Source organism: Lagopus leucura, unplaced genomic scaffold (genome assembly GCF_019238085.1).
Source record: "Lagopus leucura isolate 7727_CA_CO unplaced genomic scaffold, USGS_WTPT01 Super-Scaffold_100001, whole genome shotgun sequence".
Lineage (NCBI taxonomy): Eukaryota > Metazoa > Chordata > Aves > Galliformes > Phasianidae > Lagopus > Lagopus leucura.
In genome coordinates, this window is record NW_024962262.1 from 102,515,416 (window position 1) to 102,534,222 (window position 18,807).

The window sequence follows — 18,807 nt, forward strand, 5'->3', positions numbered from 1 at the left end:
TTAATTTGAAGAAGTTTCCCCAACTCTCTCAATGTGAAAGTGCAGGCACTGTGATAAATTTGCATTAGAATGTACAGTATATGAAGTATGTAAGATTCGTAAACAAAATTACAGAATTAATTGATGCTTTAGGACCCTCTGGAGGTCATCTGGTCCCAACACTTACTCAAGTAGGGGCACCTACAGCAGGCTGCCCAGGGCCATGTCCAGATGCTTTTTTGAGCATCTTCGTGAAAGAGACTCCACAACCAAACTGGCCAACCTGTGCTAGTGCTCAGTCATACACATACCATGGAAGTACTTCCTGGCATTTATAGGGAACATCCTGTGTTCTAGCTTGTGTACACAGCCTGGCATTGGGCATGACTGAAAAGAGCCTAGCTCTATCCCCTGGACACTTCCCCTTTAAATAATTGCAGACTTGGTAAAATGCCCTCTGAGCCTTCTCTTCTCTAGGCTCAATGGTCCCTTCTCTTCCCAGTCTACCCTGATAGAACAGGTGCTCCAATTCCTTGATCATCTTCATGGCCCTTTGCTGAACCTCAGCTTCATATCCCTCTTGTTCTGAGAGCCCAGCACTGGATTCAGCTCTCCAGGTGTGGCTTTTCCAGTGCTGAGTAGATAAGAAGGGTCACTCCCCTCTACCTGCTGGCAATACTTTGCCTAATGCAGCCCAAGATACACTAGCCTTAAGCAGAGATTCATATGAATTCTAGCTAAAAGAATTGAAAAGAAAGTCAATAGCTACAAACTCTACAATTATTTCTAAATCTTAACAAAAAGCAATGTCAAGGCAAACCCAATCCAGTTCCTCAGTTACTCCACATTTGTCAAATTCAGCTTGCTGAAAAGTCAAACTCCAACATCACAGATTGTAAAGGTCTGCAAGCACTATAAGACAATACAAATAGGTATTACTGCCAAAATATTCTACTGCCACAGCCTCTTGCTCTTAGTGTTCCACCACATTAGTGCAGAATTTGTGAAAATACATGGTAATTCGAGCTAGGAACTAATCCAAATAAACATAACCAGTCTAGATTAAGCTAATAATTGTTCCTGAATCATTTATTGAACGTTTACAGAAACCATCATGTTTCAGAAGAGATGAACCAGAACAATCGTGTGGGAATAAACAGGTGCAATAAGAAGGAAGAAGTGGTGTCATGTGGGTATGTTTCTATTAGTTTATAGTAATTCCTGGTTTATGTGCTTAAGCATCAGCTTCAGACTCTTTATTACTCTTGTACTTTTCAAAGTGGATTAAAAACAGTGTGATCTCCTATATAAATAACCTCTAAAATTGATTCCAAACCTTTTTACTTTAGTAGATCACTATCTATCATTAAAATGAATTGATGTAGTATTTTAGATCCAACCCTTAAATCAAAAGAATGATAACAAAAAATTTCACATGAACCTGCTGCACTATCACCAGTGCTGTCAGAGATTCCCCCCCCCCCCTCCCCCCCCAAAAAAAGAAAGATTCCATTTGGCAAACTGCATATGAGATTATATATAAATCAGAATCCTAACTATAGAAAAAGTCACTTAGAAAAAAAAAGACAAATTAAGGTTTATTGAACTAAAATTTTATTTATTATGCCTGTTTAGAAACACCCCTAAAGTCCAGGAAGGCACTTCTCCATATCCCTGGAGCTAGGCCTTCCATTACTCCAGTTCAAAGCACTCCTTGCAAAAGTCACTAATATACTGTTAACTCTGAACCCTTACCCTCCCTGGTATTTCAAGATCATATTCTATTAAAACTGCTTCCCAGTATTGCAGCCTACTCAACATTCAGAATTTGGAGGCTAGAAGAATTTAGAAGTACTGCAAATAAAATTCAACACCTAATAGAAAACCTTCTTAACTATTACTCTTTGACAACACAAAATCTCAGGTACTGCTCAGAATACTCGCTGCCTTCACCTCTGACCTCAGACCCACCTCGGTGACCCCGCGTGTTCTTCACCACCATAGGGAATTCCAGCACTTCTGCCTCATCAATCATTTTGGCAAAATTCTCATGACCACCTGGTAAAAGAAAACCAATAATATTATATGCCACCAGTCTGGTGTAGCCAAACTGGGGATTTAACTGTGACACATTCCTCTCACTCTTCCAACTTAGATAATGCAGAGAAAAAAAAATAACAGTTAAGAATTTTGTAATCTGTGCCTTACCAATTTCTACTTCCTTTGGAATGTAAGACACAAGCTGACTATCATAGAATGGCTTAGGTTGGAAGAGACATTAAAGATTCAGTTCCAGCCCACCTGCTGTGGACAGGGTTGCCAACTCCTAGATCAGGCTGCCCGAGGCCCCATCCAACCTGGCCTTGAATGCCTCCAAGGCTCCCCTGGGCAGCCTATGCCAGTGTCTCACCACTCTCTGAGTTAAGAATTTAATTATAACATCTAACTTAAATCTCTTTTAGATTAACAGATGTTTAATAATGATAGTGGTGATTGATCACAACCCCAAATTCAAATTTGAATGCCTTGATTCCACCATCTTGTTCCAGTTTAGCCCTTGTATTTCATCATCCAAATTTTCTAACAGGAAAATACCACCGACATAACACCAGGAACAGTTCCATCCAAACTACAAGCCAGAAAAACAGCATGGCTTTTCAAAGGCGTAATCCTGACAGCAATAGCAATTCAAATCTTGTGACCCATTTCCCCTTTTCTAAGACTTAAGTCTCTTGCATCTCTTTCTCCCTATTTCTTGAATTACTACTTTGATCTTCTTGCTGCATTGAATCTGCAAGAATCTTAGAGAGTAACATTTAACATTTACGATGGATGCTTTAATTTTATTTGAGTTCTTTGATTCACAGGAGGCTGACTACAGTACAAGAAATAAGATAAGTCAGCAGATGAAGGGATGAGACTCCTCTTAAACCATGTGCAGTAAAGCACAGAAGTTAAGCCAGGACACTGTTCAGAAAGCCAGAAGCAACTAGCACTACTCCACCACAGATTTTAACGCATGTCACAGAATAAAGTGTAGTTCAATACATCCTGTTTTTCTTGGCAAAGCTGACTCTCCTTGATAACTTCATACTAGTGTAAAAAAGAAAGGTAACACTTCTGTCAAATTCCAGAGACAGGCATTAAAAGAACTAAAAGACAGGCAGGGAGTTAGGAAGAAACAGAGATGTTCTCCAACTACTCCGTCATTCTTAGTTTCCCTTTCCCCACAATGAACTAAAAACTCATCCCTTTCTGAAAGAGCTAGAGCAATTGTATCTATAAAGAATGGATATTTCTTCTCAAATGCGTTTTCATAGTATTGATAGAAATAGTTGACTGATGCTTTTATCAAGTTTGTGTTTTTGCTAAGTTTTCATTAGAAAAGCCTATCAGTGTAACTGTATGAAGGAGAGGAAGGCACTAACGCTTCCCAAAAAAGAACGGAAGGGTGAGAGGAGTATTCCATTTTTTAATTTTTTTTAATTAAAGCAAAAAAAAACCATGGTAGCTCAAACAAATGGTTCTCCTAATCTGGCACTCTGTAACGCACCAAAGACTCCAGAGGCAGGAACAAGGAGCATCAGTAATTAACTGAAGGAGGGAACTCCAGAGGGATACCAAACCTCAAAGAACTGTTAATAAGTACTTGAACATGTGAGCTTATGCTACTTCTGGCCTTTCATAACAACTAATACATTTACAGATGTTTTTATTTATATACAAGTTTGACATATTTTCAGATTTTACTAAACTTCAGATCTTCAATATCCTGTAACATTCCATTCCCTGAGATTCTGTCTGTTGTTTTAGGCAACTGGAAGAGCTCAAGGTGTTTCAGAAGTAATCAGCAAAGTTAGTTGCTGGGAGGTAGAGCCATAATTACACTACTCTTCATAAGATATCACAGCTAACCAACAAAGCCAAAGCCAGCATGTGACTACCATACTTTTTCTAGTTACTGATCACTTATTTGTGGAATCAGCCTCTCCCTACTTAATTCTAAGGATTTCCAAAACTTGACTCACTATAAAAGCATAAATTGTGCAGGTAACTATTTCATTATTTGATTCCAAAGGCTTACCATACGAAAAGGTGTCTGGCAGGGGCACACCATGACCAGCAAGTTCTTGAAACGTCCAGAACTTATTGACACAGTTGAGGATGGCCTGGGGACGATTCATTAACCGACAGCCCATCTTCTCTAGATGGCGAAGGACTGTGATATCACTGTCACTTTGGACCCAAGGTGTTGGTACCCGGACTACCACCACTTGGGGGTAAGCAGTAATAAGCTCCCCGTTCACCCGAAGACCTAAAGAAGGAAAACAAAACCATTCCAATAGCGAGCATTAGAACAGCATGCATCTTCTCAGTCATACAGCTTCACATACTACTTTTAGATTGTATTAGGGCACATAATCTTAGGCCATTTCCCAGGATGAAAAACTGTGCTACATTGAATTGTCAACCTTCCTCTGCAGGTTAGCTGTGCACTACAGTGACAAGAGTAGTAACAATAATTCAGGAAATGCCTGCCTCTCTCATATATGTCTTGCCTACATGATACAGTTTCTACCTTTCTCAGGCCCACTTGTATTGATTCCTCTGCTTGTGAAACCATGTTACACAATCACCAAAGTAATTGAGGTTAAATAGATACTTAAAAAAGCAACATTTTTAACACATCATTTAAAAACCTGACATATAGTAAATAGATATTCAATGTTATCAGCTAGCAGGATAGCACTAGTTAACATTAAGAAAGGAACTGTAAGGAAAGTCAGCTCCATCACCAAGACCAGTGCCATCACTTTCTCACGACCTACAGTTTTACAATGTCTCTGAAAAAAAATGAAAAAAAACATGGAAAGAAAGTTGCAAGCACAGAAATATGACAGGATCAGTTGGGAAGGCATCAAGCTTGATGAAGACAGTCTGACAGCTGAAAATGGGAAAAGACAAGTATTTTATATTCACTTTATTTGCCTTTAAGACCAACTGATTAGAATGTAAAATACACAGTTCACACTGCTGTCAGCAACTGAAGGGTTAAAAATGAGAAAAAATGAGCTCAGAAATCATAATTCATCTGCATTTCTGTACCTATGAAAGGCCTGTCCAACTATCTAGACTTAGCCCCAAATAATTACCTGATTAGCTCTATTTCAAAGTCATTACTTTTCAAACACAGACATGCACATACTCAATCTGTAGACATGCATACTGTCAGGCAGTATGTTTTCTTTTTATTTTCATTTAAAAGTACATTTGAAGCAACTCTTTGGGGACAAAGGATCCTATATGTACTTCCAGCTTTCTCTTTCCAACCACGTTGTATCTTAGAGCTTGCACCAAAAATAATGAAATAAACACTGAGCTCCCTAAATGGAGGTAGAAATATATTGCCCAGCCACCAGGAGGGCATTGAGCCAAAACAAAGCTATAACCAATCAAAATATCTTCCCCTCATCCCCAGTTCCCATTGCCAGAATTGCAGAGAGATCAGAAAACAAACAGACGGATACTCTGGATGTTAACCTCATTAGCACCAAGCACTGCCGCATTGCAGCTGACATGATTTGTGTGCTTAAATAAGCAGGCTTCAGACACACACACACACACACACACACACACACACAGTCTTACAGAAGCATCCCAAGTAAGATTAAAAACAAAGACTGATAAAAAACTGAGTTGAATGTGAATATCAGGAAATGGATCATCTCCTTTAATCAGCAAAAGAGGGCAGATTTAAGAAAATACTATAACTTGACAGTCGGATTCAATTTATTCCATTTACACATCTAGAAAATATATTAAAGTTTATGCTCAGGTACATTCACTTTTAGGAACTGTAATTGTATGCATGTTCTGATTCATGTGCAGGCTGTGAAGCAACCCATTTTACAAAGTACTGTATTTTCTACAGTCTTCCAAAATTGCCACTGTACACCACTGCTGTGAACCAAAACTTCAGTTTCCTAATTCATAAACTCTTGAGAGTCTAATTTGTTATTCTTCTTTTCAGTCATATCACATACTGAAGTTCTCCACACTGGAAACTGGAATTCAAAGAAGAAAGCAGTAGAAATGTAGGGTTCTTCTGTGAGACTTGTCTAAGAGATTGGTGTAAATTCAGACAAGCAACCTCTCCCCTTCAGTGACTGGAAGTGACATTATCAACAGAACAATCTGAGCTTTTGTTCCCGATTCAAATTTTTTCTCTTCTTTGGATACTCTTCCCTGCAGAACATTTTTTTTCTCCCTCTCTCCTAACAGAAGAGAGTTTACAAACAAGGAGCAGAGCTACTCAATGACATGTACAATTTGAGTCACCACTACTGACATATGGCATAAAATTAGCAGCAGTTTCCCAGCAACACAGTGCCTCAAACAGAAGCAACTTTATTACAGCAAAAAGGAGTCAGATTCTGCCACTTTGAAGAACAAGCTTGTATTCAACATTCCATCTGACACCCAGCATTTAATGGTCATTATTGATGAGTGGGTTGATAAAGCAATGCTTTATTCACTATGATGCACTGAAAACAGTAACACAGAACATATTAATACACACAAATAATTTCTCTTCCAGAGAAACAATTCATGAATGCAAAGAAGGAGAGGAAAATAAAATAAAAATAAAAATAAAAAATAAAATCTAAAAATTAAAAAATAAAATAGGAAGAGGTACACTATAGCGGGGTTAAGAGCTAATCAAATGTTTTTTGAAAACTGGGGTCTATTTCCTTTACAGTAATGGCACTGTTCCAGTCCTACAACAGTAACAGTGAGTTACATTCATGGTTTTCTGCAGACAATGAACAGATCTCACCAAAAAAAAAAAAAAAAAAAAAAAAAAGAACAGGAGGCAGAAATTCAGACCATGTGCAAGTATCTCAAACAATAGCAACTTGGTCCATTTGTTGACCTCCTCAAATGATGCCCATGACATCGCAGGCATGGAAAACAGATAACTGTAATATCTTTTGTAGTACCAGTATCGGTAGGAAAGAAAGGTAAATTGCACTGATAATCCAATATTATGAACTTCACCAACATTCATTTCACTACTGTTCAGAAAAAAAGTCTGAAGTTACAAAACATTTGGGTATTCTTTGGCCCTATGAGGTAGAAGACACCTGAGCTGGAATATCACACATCTATCACTATATCACTATCACAAAAATACATGTAAATCCTGCACTCAAGCAAGACCTGTCCTTTCACTCAATTTTCTTTGGCATTCCCCCATGAGATGTAAGTCTACAAAATGGAATATGGCAGACCTTTAACATTAAACAGGAAATGCCACAGTATTAAGAATAAAGTGCAAAAGTTTTTTGCAATGACAACTGTAACCAAACACGAATTAACTTAAAATATAAATCTCAGTAATAATTAAATTGATAAAACTACTTTCACTCCAAAATACTGTTTTGGGAAACAATTAAAAAAAAACAACACCAACAACAACAACAAAAAAAAAACTGACTCAATAAGACCATGGATTACCTAGGACTCAAATTCAGGTCTTCAAGTACAGCACAACCATATGAACCACAGCTTGGTTAACTTATTTAATGAAATGGTACAATACAAAGTTAAATGTTTAAATGCACAAGTACTAGGAGAACTGCTCAGGCTGCAGTAAATCTAATTACTGATATCAAAATACTGATACTGATTCTATTTTTACACAATTTGAATAATCGGTATTAATAGATACTCTATAATAGATGAAAATATGAAAGTAGCTGGAAACGTCTGAAGTTACAGCTTGAGTAAGAAACCCAAAAAGCATAAGCACAAGAGAAAGGAAAAAGAAACTTTCTCAGGGAGAAATGCTGTATTAGCTAGTACTTTTACATATGTTAAAAAACAGCCAGTAAACATGTTTCCATAATTAAACTCATAATTCAAGAAAGCAGAAAAAACTGTTTCAGTACACAGTACATTTCAAGAACATGGAACACGTTTCTAATATCAGCAGTGTAAAAATAGAATAATATACATCTACTATGCACACAACATTCTGAAATAAAAAATTAGAATTACATTTTCAAAAACACTAAACATATACCAGCTTCTAGCACATTCTTAAAAGGAACTAAGAAGGAATAAGAAACTCTCACACCCCCAAAAAAATTTCAGACTTCACCTCAGATATCGGTATGCTATCCTGAAGGTCTCCAGCTCTCTCGACTTCACTATACCAATTTATCCGTCCAACCACTTTGGATTTGCTAACACTTCCCAAATGAACAGGCTTTGAGTAAGTAGGCTAGTACAAATCCAATTTCTTCAGCTGGGTAAAAGAGACTAGCCTCTCAGCACAAAAACGTTACTCACAATTCGAGGACATCTCATTCTGCTAACAGTTTTTTCCCAACTAATCAGCTATTGTAACAAGAATCACTGAATTGCTTACAATTCTTGCCTCACTCTTGTTCTCAAAGCAATGCATTACTATTTCTGGTTTGTTCACCCTTCCAGTATCCACCAGGCAGAAGATGCTGCATAATGTGTGTTGAACTCTTAAAGTGTTTAATAACTACCTACAGCTTACTTGAAGATAATTAAATCCTAATTGCCATAAAAAAGCTCTAAAGGAAAATACCTCAAACTTTATTACTAGTAGTGGTTTACTGGCAATAACAAAATACATGTTTCCTCACTAACCTCTACAAACGAAACTACATTTTTACAATTTTTAAAACATCAAATACTTTGAACATTAATACTGCCACGGAAGTATTTAGGATTAATTAACAAAAGCAGAATACATTTAAAAAATGCAACTGTATAAATCAAAAGTCTGCTTTAATACATCGACAAGTCTATCTTATAAAATGATTGTAAGTAAGCAACCACAAATCAGGTGATATTTCATAGTATAGCACTTCAAATGCAATTTTATTTAAACAAGACTCTAAACTGCAGAGCACTGCTACAACTACAAACAGAAAGTGGGCACCTCAATTGAATCAGTTCTACTTCATGTCCCTTCCTTGACTCAAAGTACCTCTTAATTTCCCGAGAAACAATACAGAACCATTCTTACAAATGCTTGTACTAATGAAGATAGTGGAAAAACTTGGAGAGACAGATGACGCTCAAAACAATTATAGCTATTCTGGATAAGGCATTCTTTTCCAAACAATGGAAAACAGGCCAGCCACCTGTATGTATAGTTCATTAATATTAACTAGACTTGATGGCTATATCTGTTTTTCTGAGCTACATTTCTATTCACAATACACTGCTTAGAATCTCAAATCACAAGCACTTCAGAGTCATGCATAAATGTGAAATGATTGGACCCAAACATAAAGACATATACTGTGAAAAGTATTTTATAAACATAGATTCATTCTAGGTTACCATCTTGCTTTGAATTTTTATTTATTTATTTATTTATTTATGGTGGGAATATAAACAGAAACTATACTGAAATCATGGTAAAGCACCAGCTACAGTTTTGTATATACATAAACAATCACATAATTTAAAAAAATTTCAAAAGATAGTATTTTCAGAAATTACTCAAAAAAGATTTAAGCAAGGCAAAAAGGATCTTCACAGTATTTCAGCCGTATTCCCATACAGGGAAGTTTTAGTGATATAACTGTCAAGATGCATTTTTTAATGGAGCGTTGTAAGGAAAACTTCAAAAAAAAAGAGGAATCAAAAGATTAAATTATGAAACAAAGAACAAAACAGTTAAGAAAATACATCATTTTAAACACCTTGAAAAGTTAATTTCTGCTTTTCCAAGTGAGGTCAGGTTTTTTGCTCGGTTGCTTTTTTAAAGTTCTCATTATGCATCTGCTTTTATGATTTGTTCCTGAGCAAAGTTTGAAGAATTTAAAATATTTTCCATAGAAAAAACTCAAAGAAAAAAAATACACAGTGAGATAAATTTGAATATTCTGAAATTAAAAACTGACCAGAGTTTAGAAGTATCTTGATTATACTGAAGACAATACTCTCACAGTTATTAACTGTGAGAGCAAGAGAGATGTTATTTATTTTAATATTGCAAAAAGGTACTCCAATTTTTATACAAGTATGTGTATGTATACATGCAAAAACAAACAAAAAAACCTTGGGTCTTATGATCAGTTTTGCTTATCTGATTTAAGTCAGAGCTAACATACACATGGATAATCTTGGACATTGTCCAATCATGGACAAGCTCTGCTCTTTTACTGTTGCGGCTGCTGGTTCCAAATCTCACAGGGTTTCTCTATATTACTTGCAAAAGTAATATACCCACACAACAACTTGAATTCAAAGGAAAAAGAAGGCAGCGCAGATGCAGAAAACAAGTAGTTAGAAGTAGCACTTTTTTCATTTGTTTCTTTTAGTGGCAGTGTCATCTTACAGTTTTCTGCACCTTCACATTTTTCAGATTACTTCTGAAGTAGATCAGGATTTTAGGCATTATTATTTGGATTAGCAAATAATGTTCATTATTTGGATCACTAATGAACTGCTACAGCTATTGCTACTGCAAAGCTTGTTGCAGCACTCCTAAAGTAACTTCAGCTCTCTTGAATGAATCTCACTGAAACAAAGTAGTCTAACCTAAGGAGAAAGTTTAAAAAAACAAACAAACAAACAAAAAAAATCACAAATCAAAAGCATTTAGTATATTTTGATACATATTTAACTAATAGTTTCTTCTATGAAAGAAAAGGTTATTTTGCTCTTTGCATTCTTCGAATTTCCATGAAAATAAATAGGAGACATTACTACTGAATCAACCTACATAGTAATTGAACACTGTGTGAATCAGAAATGTGTTGACATACCTCTCATGTCCATTATTGACATGCAATGCAGACCTTACGGGAAAAACCCTAAACATGCACTGAAAACTGAACTAGTTCAAAATGTCAAAGACATTTTAAAATATCATCAAAGCCATTATAAAACTGGTACTTAGGATAAATAATTTGTATACAATTCTAATGAACTTAAAATTTGATGTTAATCAACTAATACTCTTGAAAACACTGATTAGTACTCCCAAATAAAGCAACATTATCATTAATATTTCAAAGCACCATGATGCAGGTGTAAGAAAAAAGCAGGGAAGAGAAAGAAAAGGAACGTAATCTATGTAGAAAACTGAGATGTGATAGGAACAGACCATCTACAGCTCAGTAACTAATGCACAGCATGGGACAGAGCAGGATAGAATTAGAATTTAGAATATTTCAGTCAGACCTACTAAGACTAGATAGTCCAGCTGCCTGAACACATGAGGGCTTAACAAAAGTTAAAGCCCTTTATTAAGGGTATTATCCAAATGTGTCTTTGACCACTGACATGCACGGGGCATCAACCACCTCACTAGGAAGTTCAGTGTTTATCACTCACTCATCTGATTTTTCCTCGTGCCTAGTCTGACAGGAGCAGAGTCCAGCATCATCTTCTGCTTCCCCTCCTCAGAGGGAGAAGAGACCTCACTGCAGCAAACTTCCAGTGATGGCTTCCAAATCTCTTACCAGCTTGGTTGCCCTCCTCTGGAAGCTTTCAAGAACCTTAACATCTTTTTTATAATCTGAAACCCAGAACTGCACACAACACTCCATATGAAACTGCATCACTATCAAATGCAGCAGGAGAATTGCCACTAGCTGTGCTGTGTATAATGCACTCAAAAATGCAGTTTGTTCCCTGGCTGTCACGGCACATTCCTGGCTCATGCTGAGTCTGCAGTCACTAATACCCCCAGATCTCTCTTTGCAGGGGTGCTTCTCCAGTCACTTGCCTCCCAGGCTGTTTCCAGTATTACTCTACCACAGGTCCTTCACCGGCCATTTACCCTCATTGAACTTCATGCCATTGCCAATTGCCCAGTGCTCCAGTGTACACAGAGGAATAACAGACTCAGCCCTTAAGCTCTAGATCTGGACAAGCAGCCTTTGCCAGCAGCTGACATTTCCTCTCTTTGGTGCCTGTACTCACTGTCTGAGATGAGGTAGGCATCACCACCGCCACGACACTCAAGAATGCTTATTTGAGATCTGAATAAATAATTGTCCTCTCCCCCTCTTTCTCTTTTCCCTCAAAATCTTGGGTATATGTGACTACTGCTTTTCTGACTTGCTTTACCTGACAAAACAGCAGGGACCTAATCTAACTACTAATTTAGAGAAGCTCAGTAGCAGTCAGAACATACAGCCAACAAAACAAGAAAACGTTCTTTCTCTTGATAGCAGCAGCTGAACTGTCCTACGAACGTGAGCTCTAAGACATGGTTTCTTGGAAGGGCTAAAAATAATAGCCTCCCTGTCGTGAACATAACATTCCTACACCTATCTCCCTACTGCTTGCACTCACAGGCAGCTTTGGTACTCAAATGGATGCACCATAGGCTACCTCAAAAAAGCCTGAATGACAGAACAATGACTTGGTGAGAGGGAAACTTACTGAGCTACACTGACTTGTGATTAGAAAGTAAGAAAAAGTGCCTGCACAACTGAGAAATAATGGCATAACTGGGAACAGGGGTGAGAGAGGGACCAAAGGTAATCCCCCCACTGTTTCAGATGCCTGGAGCTGAGGTTAGTAAGCCTGCCTAATGGAACTGCTGCCTAAAACCACTGCTCAGCATACACCATACCTCAGAAGCAAAAAGAGCATTTTGCTTATAGAAGAAACACGATCTCTTAGTTTCTACATCACTATAGATGAGTATTCTTGTATATCTTGTCAAGATTTTCACACAATTTTCTCCACTAGGACATCTCAGTACATTTCTTAGGTCAAGTATGCTCTTAAGGCTTTAAAAGTACAAAGCACTCAAGTGACAGAACTGTGGCAGATATCTGTCACTTTTTATCATCTATCTAGAGCTCATCAACATCAAGAGCCTTAGAAATAAATAGCAGATGAAGAATTAAGAGCACACGCCCCCAAAAAATGGGTAATCACAAAGGTCTTTCCAAAACCAGACATAAATCCAGAGGAAAAATTCAAGCAATCCATCATGGCAGAGACATCTCCTTGCACCTGAGATGAATCTAAGATTTTTCCTGTAATGTCCAAAATTTAAGCACCTCATCTCTCTCTGCTACCAAAAACCATCCTCTTTTATCTCAGCAACTCATCCTTTTATTATTAAAAGCAAATCACTCAGTGGAGAAGTATCCCAAAGGAGTCTTCCACTTCTAACAGAGACATGTATCCTTCATATCTGTCTCCCACATCAAGTAAGACATCTAGAAGTTCTTACACTGTCAGAAACGTTTAATAAATAACATCCAACTATATGTCTTTCCAAGTGTTCCTAAATGTGTTTTTTGAGCCTGAATTTTGGGGAACATGAAAGTTCCCTAACAATATTCTTTTGACCTGTAATTCCAGTCTAAGAACCATCTAAACAAAATTACATTAGCTTTATGAGTCATTTGTTTTGGAGACAAATGTGACCTTCTTAAGAGCAGTAACTGAATAATGATACTTGCCTCAAAGGCTGGGTTAAAATTGACTTTCAAAGCTTGCAGTGATAACATCAGCTCTCATCTCTGTTGATATTTTCTATCTTAATGTTTAGTGTTTTTGTGTGTATGGTAGAGAAATATTTAATTTATATATGCTATATAACAGTTTGGGGTCTCTTCATAAGAGAAGTACAACATAAATATATAAATAAACATATAAGTAAATAAATACTAAATAAATAAATGGAATTGTTGTAAACACAAAGATATAATCTAAAATTTCCTAGTTTTGACAGACTTTAAAAAAAAAAAATACAGAGAAAGCAAAACTGAAGATGGAAGGATTCAATTTTCCTAATTCCTCTATAAGCTTACTGGGGTTCTTTCCTCTTCCCAGCTTTACAGGGTTAAAATGACACTGCAGTAACTGCACACAAGGTTCGTGACAGTACTGTAATGAAAATACAAATACAATCATAGAATGGTTGGTGTTGGAAGGATCTCAACCATTCAATTTCAACCTTTCTGCCACGGACAGAGTTGCTACCCACCAGATCACGCCTTGGTTTCTCACATGTTGTGGATGCAGAAGCTTCCACCTAGTACCAAGACTGTGTTAACTAATTAAGACATCTGCTTAGTATGCTCCCTAATTAAGACACTCCACACAATCTGTAACTACCTTAACAAGAAAATGTTCCTCAAAATTACACAGATAAACAGTCCTTCCAACCAGACCAGACAAATAAAGAAAAGCAGGCAATGGTAGTACTGAACTGAAAGACAACAGAAGGGATATCCCCAACTGTCAGCTTATTTTGACCTTTGAAATCAATACGTTTAGGAAGTCTTACCAATCTTAGTAATCTTTAGACTTCAAATGTAGTGCTAAGTCTATCAATCCAAATGCCTTTACCTACTTTTTCTTTGAACTACAAGCTCATAAGGTCTTTGTCTTACCTGTTTGGAAATTAGCACCTGCCTAACTTAAAGAGACAAAAAGCACTGAAGGGTTGTTGATCTGACCACAAAAAAAAATGACAAGAAACCAAAGCTTTTTACAAGCAGTTAGTATTACAAGGCTCAAATCAATATTGCGCAGATTCCTCTAAGAAACTCCTTCAAATATTTGATTACGTTTTCCTCTGCTTTTAGGAATACAATCAGAAAAATCTCAACTCCAAATGCTACCTTTAATTCATTCTCAGAAATAGAACTGTCATTTACATTCTCTCCTAAACTCTGCCTTTAATTATTTAAAAAGATCAAAAGCTCTGAAAAGTTGAATAGTTGACTGTGCATTACATACCTTAGGCTCAAGCAAAAATAGAGGAGAAATGAACACATTTTTAGAAATCACCATGAGAAAAGGCTGCTGGACAGTCAGGTAATACTGTAGTTAAAAAACAAAGAGAAGTCACTCTCAACTGCTGCTGTAGCAAGTACAATTCTCCAGCCCTATGTAATCCATGCAAATCATTCACTAGCACTCGCTGCACCCACTGGTGAACTGGCAAACATCCTATATCAGCAACAAAACTATTCTGTTCCTTCATTCAATTTGATTTCTGCAGGTACTGCATAATGAGCTCACTATAGGAAGCGATCAATATAAACGTCAGTGCAACAAACAAGCCTGGATCATAGCAACAACAGCAATCATCTAAACAGCTTAAAATATTAGCATACTGCCATTCTGAGACTGTAGAATTCTCTGCAGCATGGTTTTTTGTTCTACCTGCATTTATAGCTCCGTGATCATTATCCCTCCTTCCAACTTTGTAAAAAGAAGTTCATCAGCCAGATTTCCCTCTTTCCAAATGTCTTCTTGTTCTCCTGTCCTAAATTAACAATACAATCCCTGATGACTCCCAGTGTTAGGTAAGAAAAAATTGGCAGTGAAATTGCTACTAAGGCCCAGAAGCTAGCCTCATTCAAGTACAACAAACAAGCAAAAGCACTGAAACACGTAGTTAGATATATAGCATAATTATATGCTAGGTGAGCTGTACAAGAACACAGGTACTGTACTCTTTCACCTCATCCACAAGGGGAAAGGCTTGAGCAGAAGAAACATCCTCCTGAGCAACATCTGGTTTCACAACTGCTGCCACATAAAATGGTATGGCATTTACCATCCCAAAATCCTTTCTGAAGAATGGAAACTGCTGAAGAGAGAAAATCTGACAAAGCAGAGCTAGACTATCTATACCAACAGATTCTATGCCGATAACAAGGAGGGACTTAAACCAGTTTCACAGTGCAAGAGTGACCAGTTTAAAGAAAACTGGTCACAGGGCTGTGGAAAAGTATACCCAAGAGCATGATACCCTTGCACACTTTCCCTGTAAAAGCAATGCAAGCAAATCATCTTAGGCACTGGTTCATGCATTTGTTCAGTGAGGGCAAAAAGAGGAAGGCCACATGCAAAGGAAAAGGTACAATCTCACTAGGAAGCACAGAAATATGATTGAATAGTTTGCACGTCTGGAGTGCTGAAGTGAATGGATAAACACTCTCACAGAAAGACAGGCTGTGAAAGTGAGGAGGAAGTTCTCCACACAAAGAATCATATCACACACACACACACAGCTTTGGTCTGCATTACAGAACAGATGCAACCCACAAACACACTTGTGGCTGCATACATACTACACCACTTTTTTCCTCTGTGAGGATGGTCAAACATTGGAGCAGACTGCCAGAGAGCCTACGGTGACTACATTTCTGGAGATTTTCTAAAGCTGTCTGGATATGCACTGAAGAGTCTAATCAAATGTCAAAGCTGTATTTAACTTTCAAATTGATCTTTGTTTCTGCAACAGATTGGTACAAATTTTTCAGTTAAAATCTATATTATTCTATGGTTTTATATATATATATATATTATATATATATAAATATATATAATATATATATTTAATATATTTTATTCTATATATTATATAGATATAATATATATATATATATATATATATATATAAAAATTATAATATAATATATTATATATATATTATTCTGTGGCATTCCCCCATGATTTGCCTGAGCTTTTAGGTGGCTGAAAGAACAGGGCATAGAATCCACAATGCACTCATCCACAGTTCAATTGTAGGTACAATGGGAAATGTCCTTTCTTCCAATCCAATATCTATGAAAAAGTTCTCCAAACTGAAAGTGCCTCCCCTTTACTGGGATGATGTTAGGGGATAAAACACATAGCCTGATTTCCTGACCACAGTGAAATTTTGAAAGCAATTTAAGAAATTCAGTCATAAGTACAAGTACACTCTGCCTGGAATTCAAAAGGGAAGAGAAAAAAAAAAGTGAAACTTTTATTGTTAAGCTATAAAGAAGTAGAAAGAAAAAAAAACAAGTAATCTCACCATTATATTCCTTCTTCCCGGCATAAACAGCCATCCAACAACATTCTCCATCAAAGAAACATGCAAATAAATACAAGACACTGTCACTGGCATAAATATTAGTCTCTTTTAGGTCCTGAGTTGAATTCGAGTCTGGTTTTGTGGAGAAAGAGCTACTTCAACTTTTTAATGAATTTTTAAGCTGAAGTACCACAGTCTGTCTCACTAGGAATAAGCAGACACAGCAACAGACAATCCATGTAAATGATATTTAAAATTTTAATCCCAGTATAGAATATATCTAGAAATAACACCTGTGTCAGGGAAACAACACTCAGCAACACAAGCAGGAGAACGTGATATGGAGTCTTCTGCTATTAACTTTCCTTGCTGAGAAGGTAAAGACATGCTATAGGAATGAAATGCACCCTTCAGCAACATTAAGCATAGCACAATCTGATTTGGATAGCTGTACTTCCTATAAGTGATCTGAAAGACACATATGCTTGGTGCAGAAAATCCTGGAACTTCTGGAAAAATAAAGTTCAAGACCGTAAAAACTGACTGCATCTAACTTGTTGGTCTTAGTTGCACTAGCGATCTCTTTCTGCTTCATATTAAAAAAAAACAATTCCACTCAAAGCACAACCTCCTGACTTGCCATAGAAATAAGAAGTAGTTCATCCTGTGGATCTGTCTTATCTGTTCCTCATCCAGGAACAGACTGTCCAACACAGGTATCGCAAAGTAATGCACACATGGACACACACATCACTCTCAAAGTAATGCCTCCTGTTTATTTCCAAGGAACCACAGCAGATGTAAAAGCACATTAACACTATCTCATAGAGCATATTCTCAGCTTCAAAATACTGTTTTCCAACATAGTCACTGCCAGTATCTATGTATTTCCCCCAGCCGTGAACAAGAGCCTGCACTCAAAAATATACACTAGTGGAGGTGACCCACTGTTTCACAGCTGCTACAAAGGCATCACTGTTAGTAAAATGTTGGTGATGCAGTCCATCTTTCATCAGCCCAAACAGATGGAAGTCAGAAGGCACTAAATCTGGACTACATGATGAGTATGGTAGGGCAGTCCGGCCAAGATTCACAATGTGTCTACAGTCTTCAAACTGGTATGGGCACTGGAGCTCTCATGTTTTCTTCTCTGGACTGACTCTGGAAGTTGGAGCCTTCAGCTTAGTCAGCATCATGATGTCGAGGTCACAGTTGACAGTCTGTCCAGGTTCCAGGAAGTCTGGAAAGATCACCTCTTTCTCATCCCAAAAGACAGTGCACATCATAGTACGTCCTGAACTTCTTTATTCAATGAGGAATTCACATGTCACCACTCCATGGACTGCAGTTTTGATTCCAGCTCACATGGTGGCCGCACATCTCATCACCAGTAATGGTGTGATCTGGAAAACAGTCACCCTTAGCCTCATATTGGTTCATACTGGTCCTGACAAACTTGCATACACTGTTTTTTTTCTTTTCCTACATGAACATCTGTGGGACCCACCTGGCACAAACTCTGCAATATTCCAATGTTGCCACCATTGTTTCCAATGCACTGAGGCTCGTATTCAGCTCTGTACAAGTTCTCTGGTCATAATATTTTGATTCACATGAATGAGCAGATCAAGATGCTCTTCATTCTGTGGTGTGACAGCTGAGCATGCCAGCCTGCGCATGCTTGTATATATATATAAAAATATATAAAAAATATATAAAAAAATATATTAAAAATATATTTTAAAATATATTTAAAAAATATAAAAAATATAAAAATATATTAAAAATATATAAAAAATAAAATATATAAAAATATATAAAAATATATAAAAATATATATAAAATATATAAAAATATATAAAAATATATAAAAAATATATATAAAATATATATAAAATATATATAAAATATATATAAAATATATATAAAATATATATAAAATATATATTAAATATATATTAAATATATATTAAATATATATTAAA

At 36.7% G+C, this 18,807-nt stretch overlaps 1 protein-coding gene and 1 long non-coding RNA gene across 5 annotated transcripts in view; both read right to left on the reverse strand.

Moving 5' to 3' along the window:
• Positions 1-18,807, reverse strand: part of RIMKLB (ribosomal modification protein rimK like family member B) — a 40,752-nt gene that overhangs the window by 4,610 nt on the left and 17,335 nt on the right. For all 4 annotated transcript variants that reach the window (XM_042867378.1, XM_042867379.1, XM_042867382.1 and 1 more), the window contains 2 exons: positions 4,064-4,294; positions 1,951-2,037 (listed from right to left, as the gene is read on the reverse strand). In XM_042867378.1, the coding sequence (XP_042723312.1) occupies positions 1,951-2,037; positions 4,064-4,294 (318 nt within the window). The remainder of the gene's footprint in view (positions 1-1,950; positions 2,038-4,063; positions 4,295-18,807) is intronic.
• The window catches only part of LOC122177723, a 1,760-nt gene continuing 525 nt past the window's right edge, over positions 17,573-18,807 (reverse strand). The window contains exons 2-3 of the long non-coding RNA XR_006178132.1: positions 18,330-18,502; positions 17,573-18,225 (exon numbers count right to left, since the gene is read on the reverse strand). This is a non-coding gene — a long non-coding RNA (uncharacterized LOC122177723). The remainder of the gene's footprint in view (positions 18,226-18,329; positions 18,503-18,807) is intronic.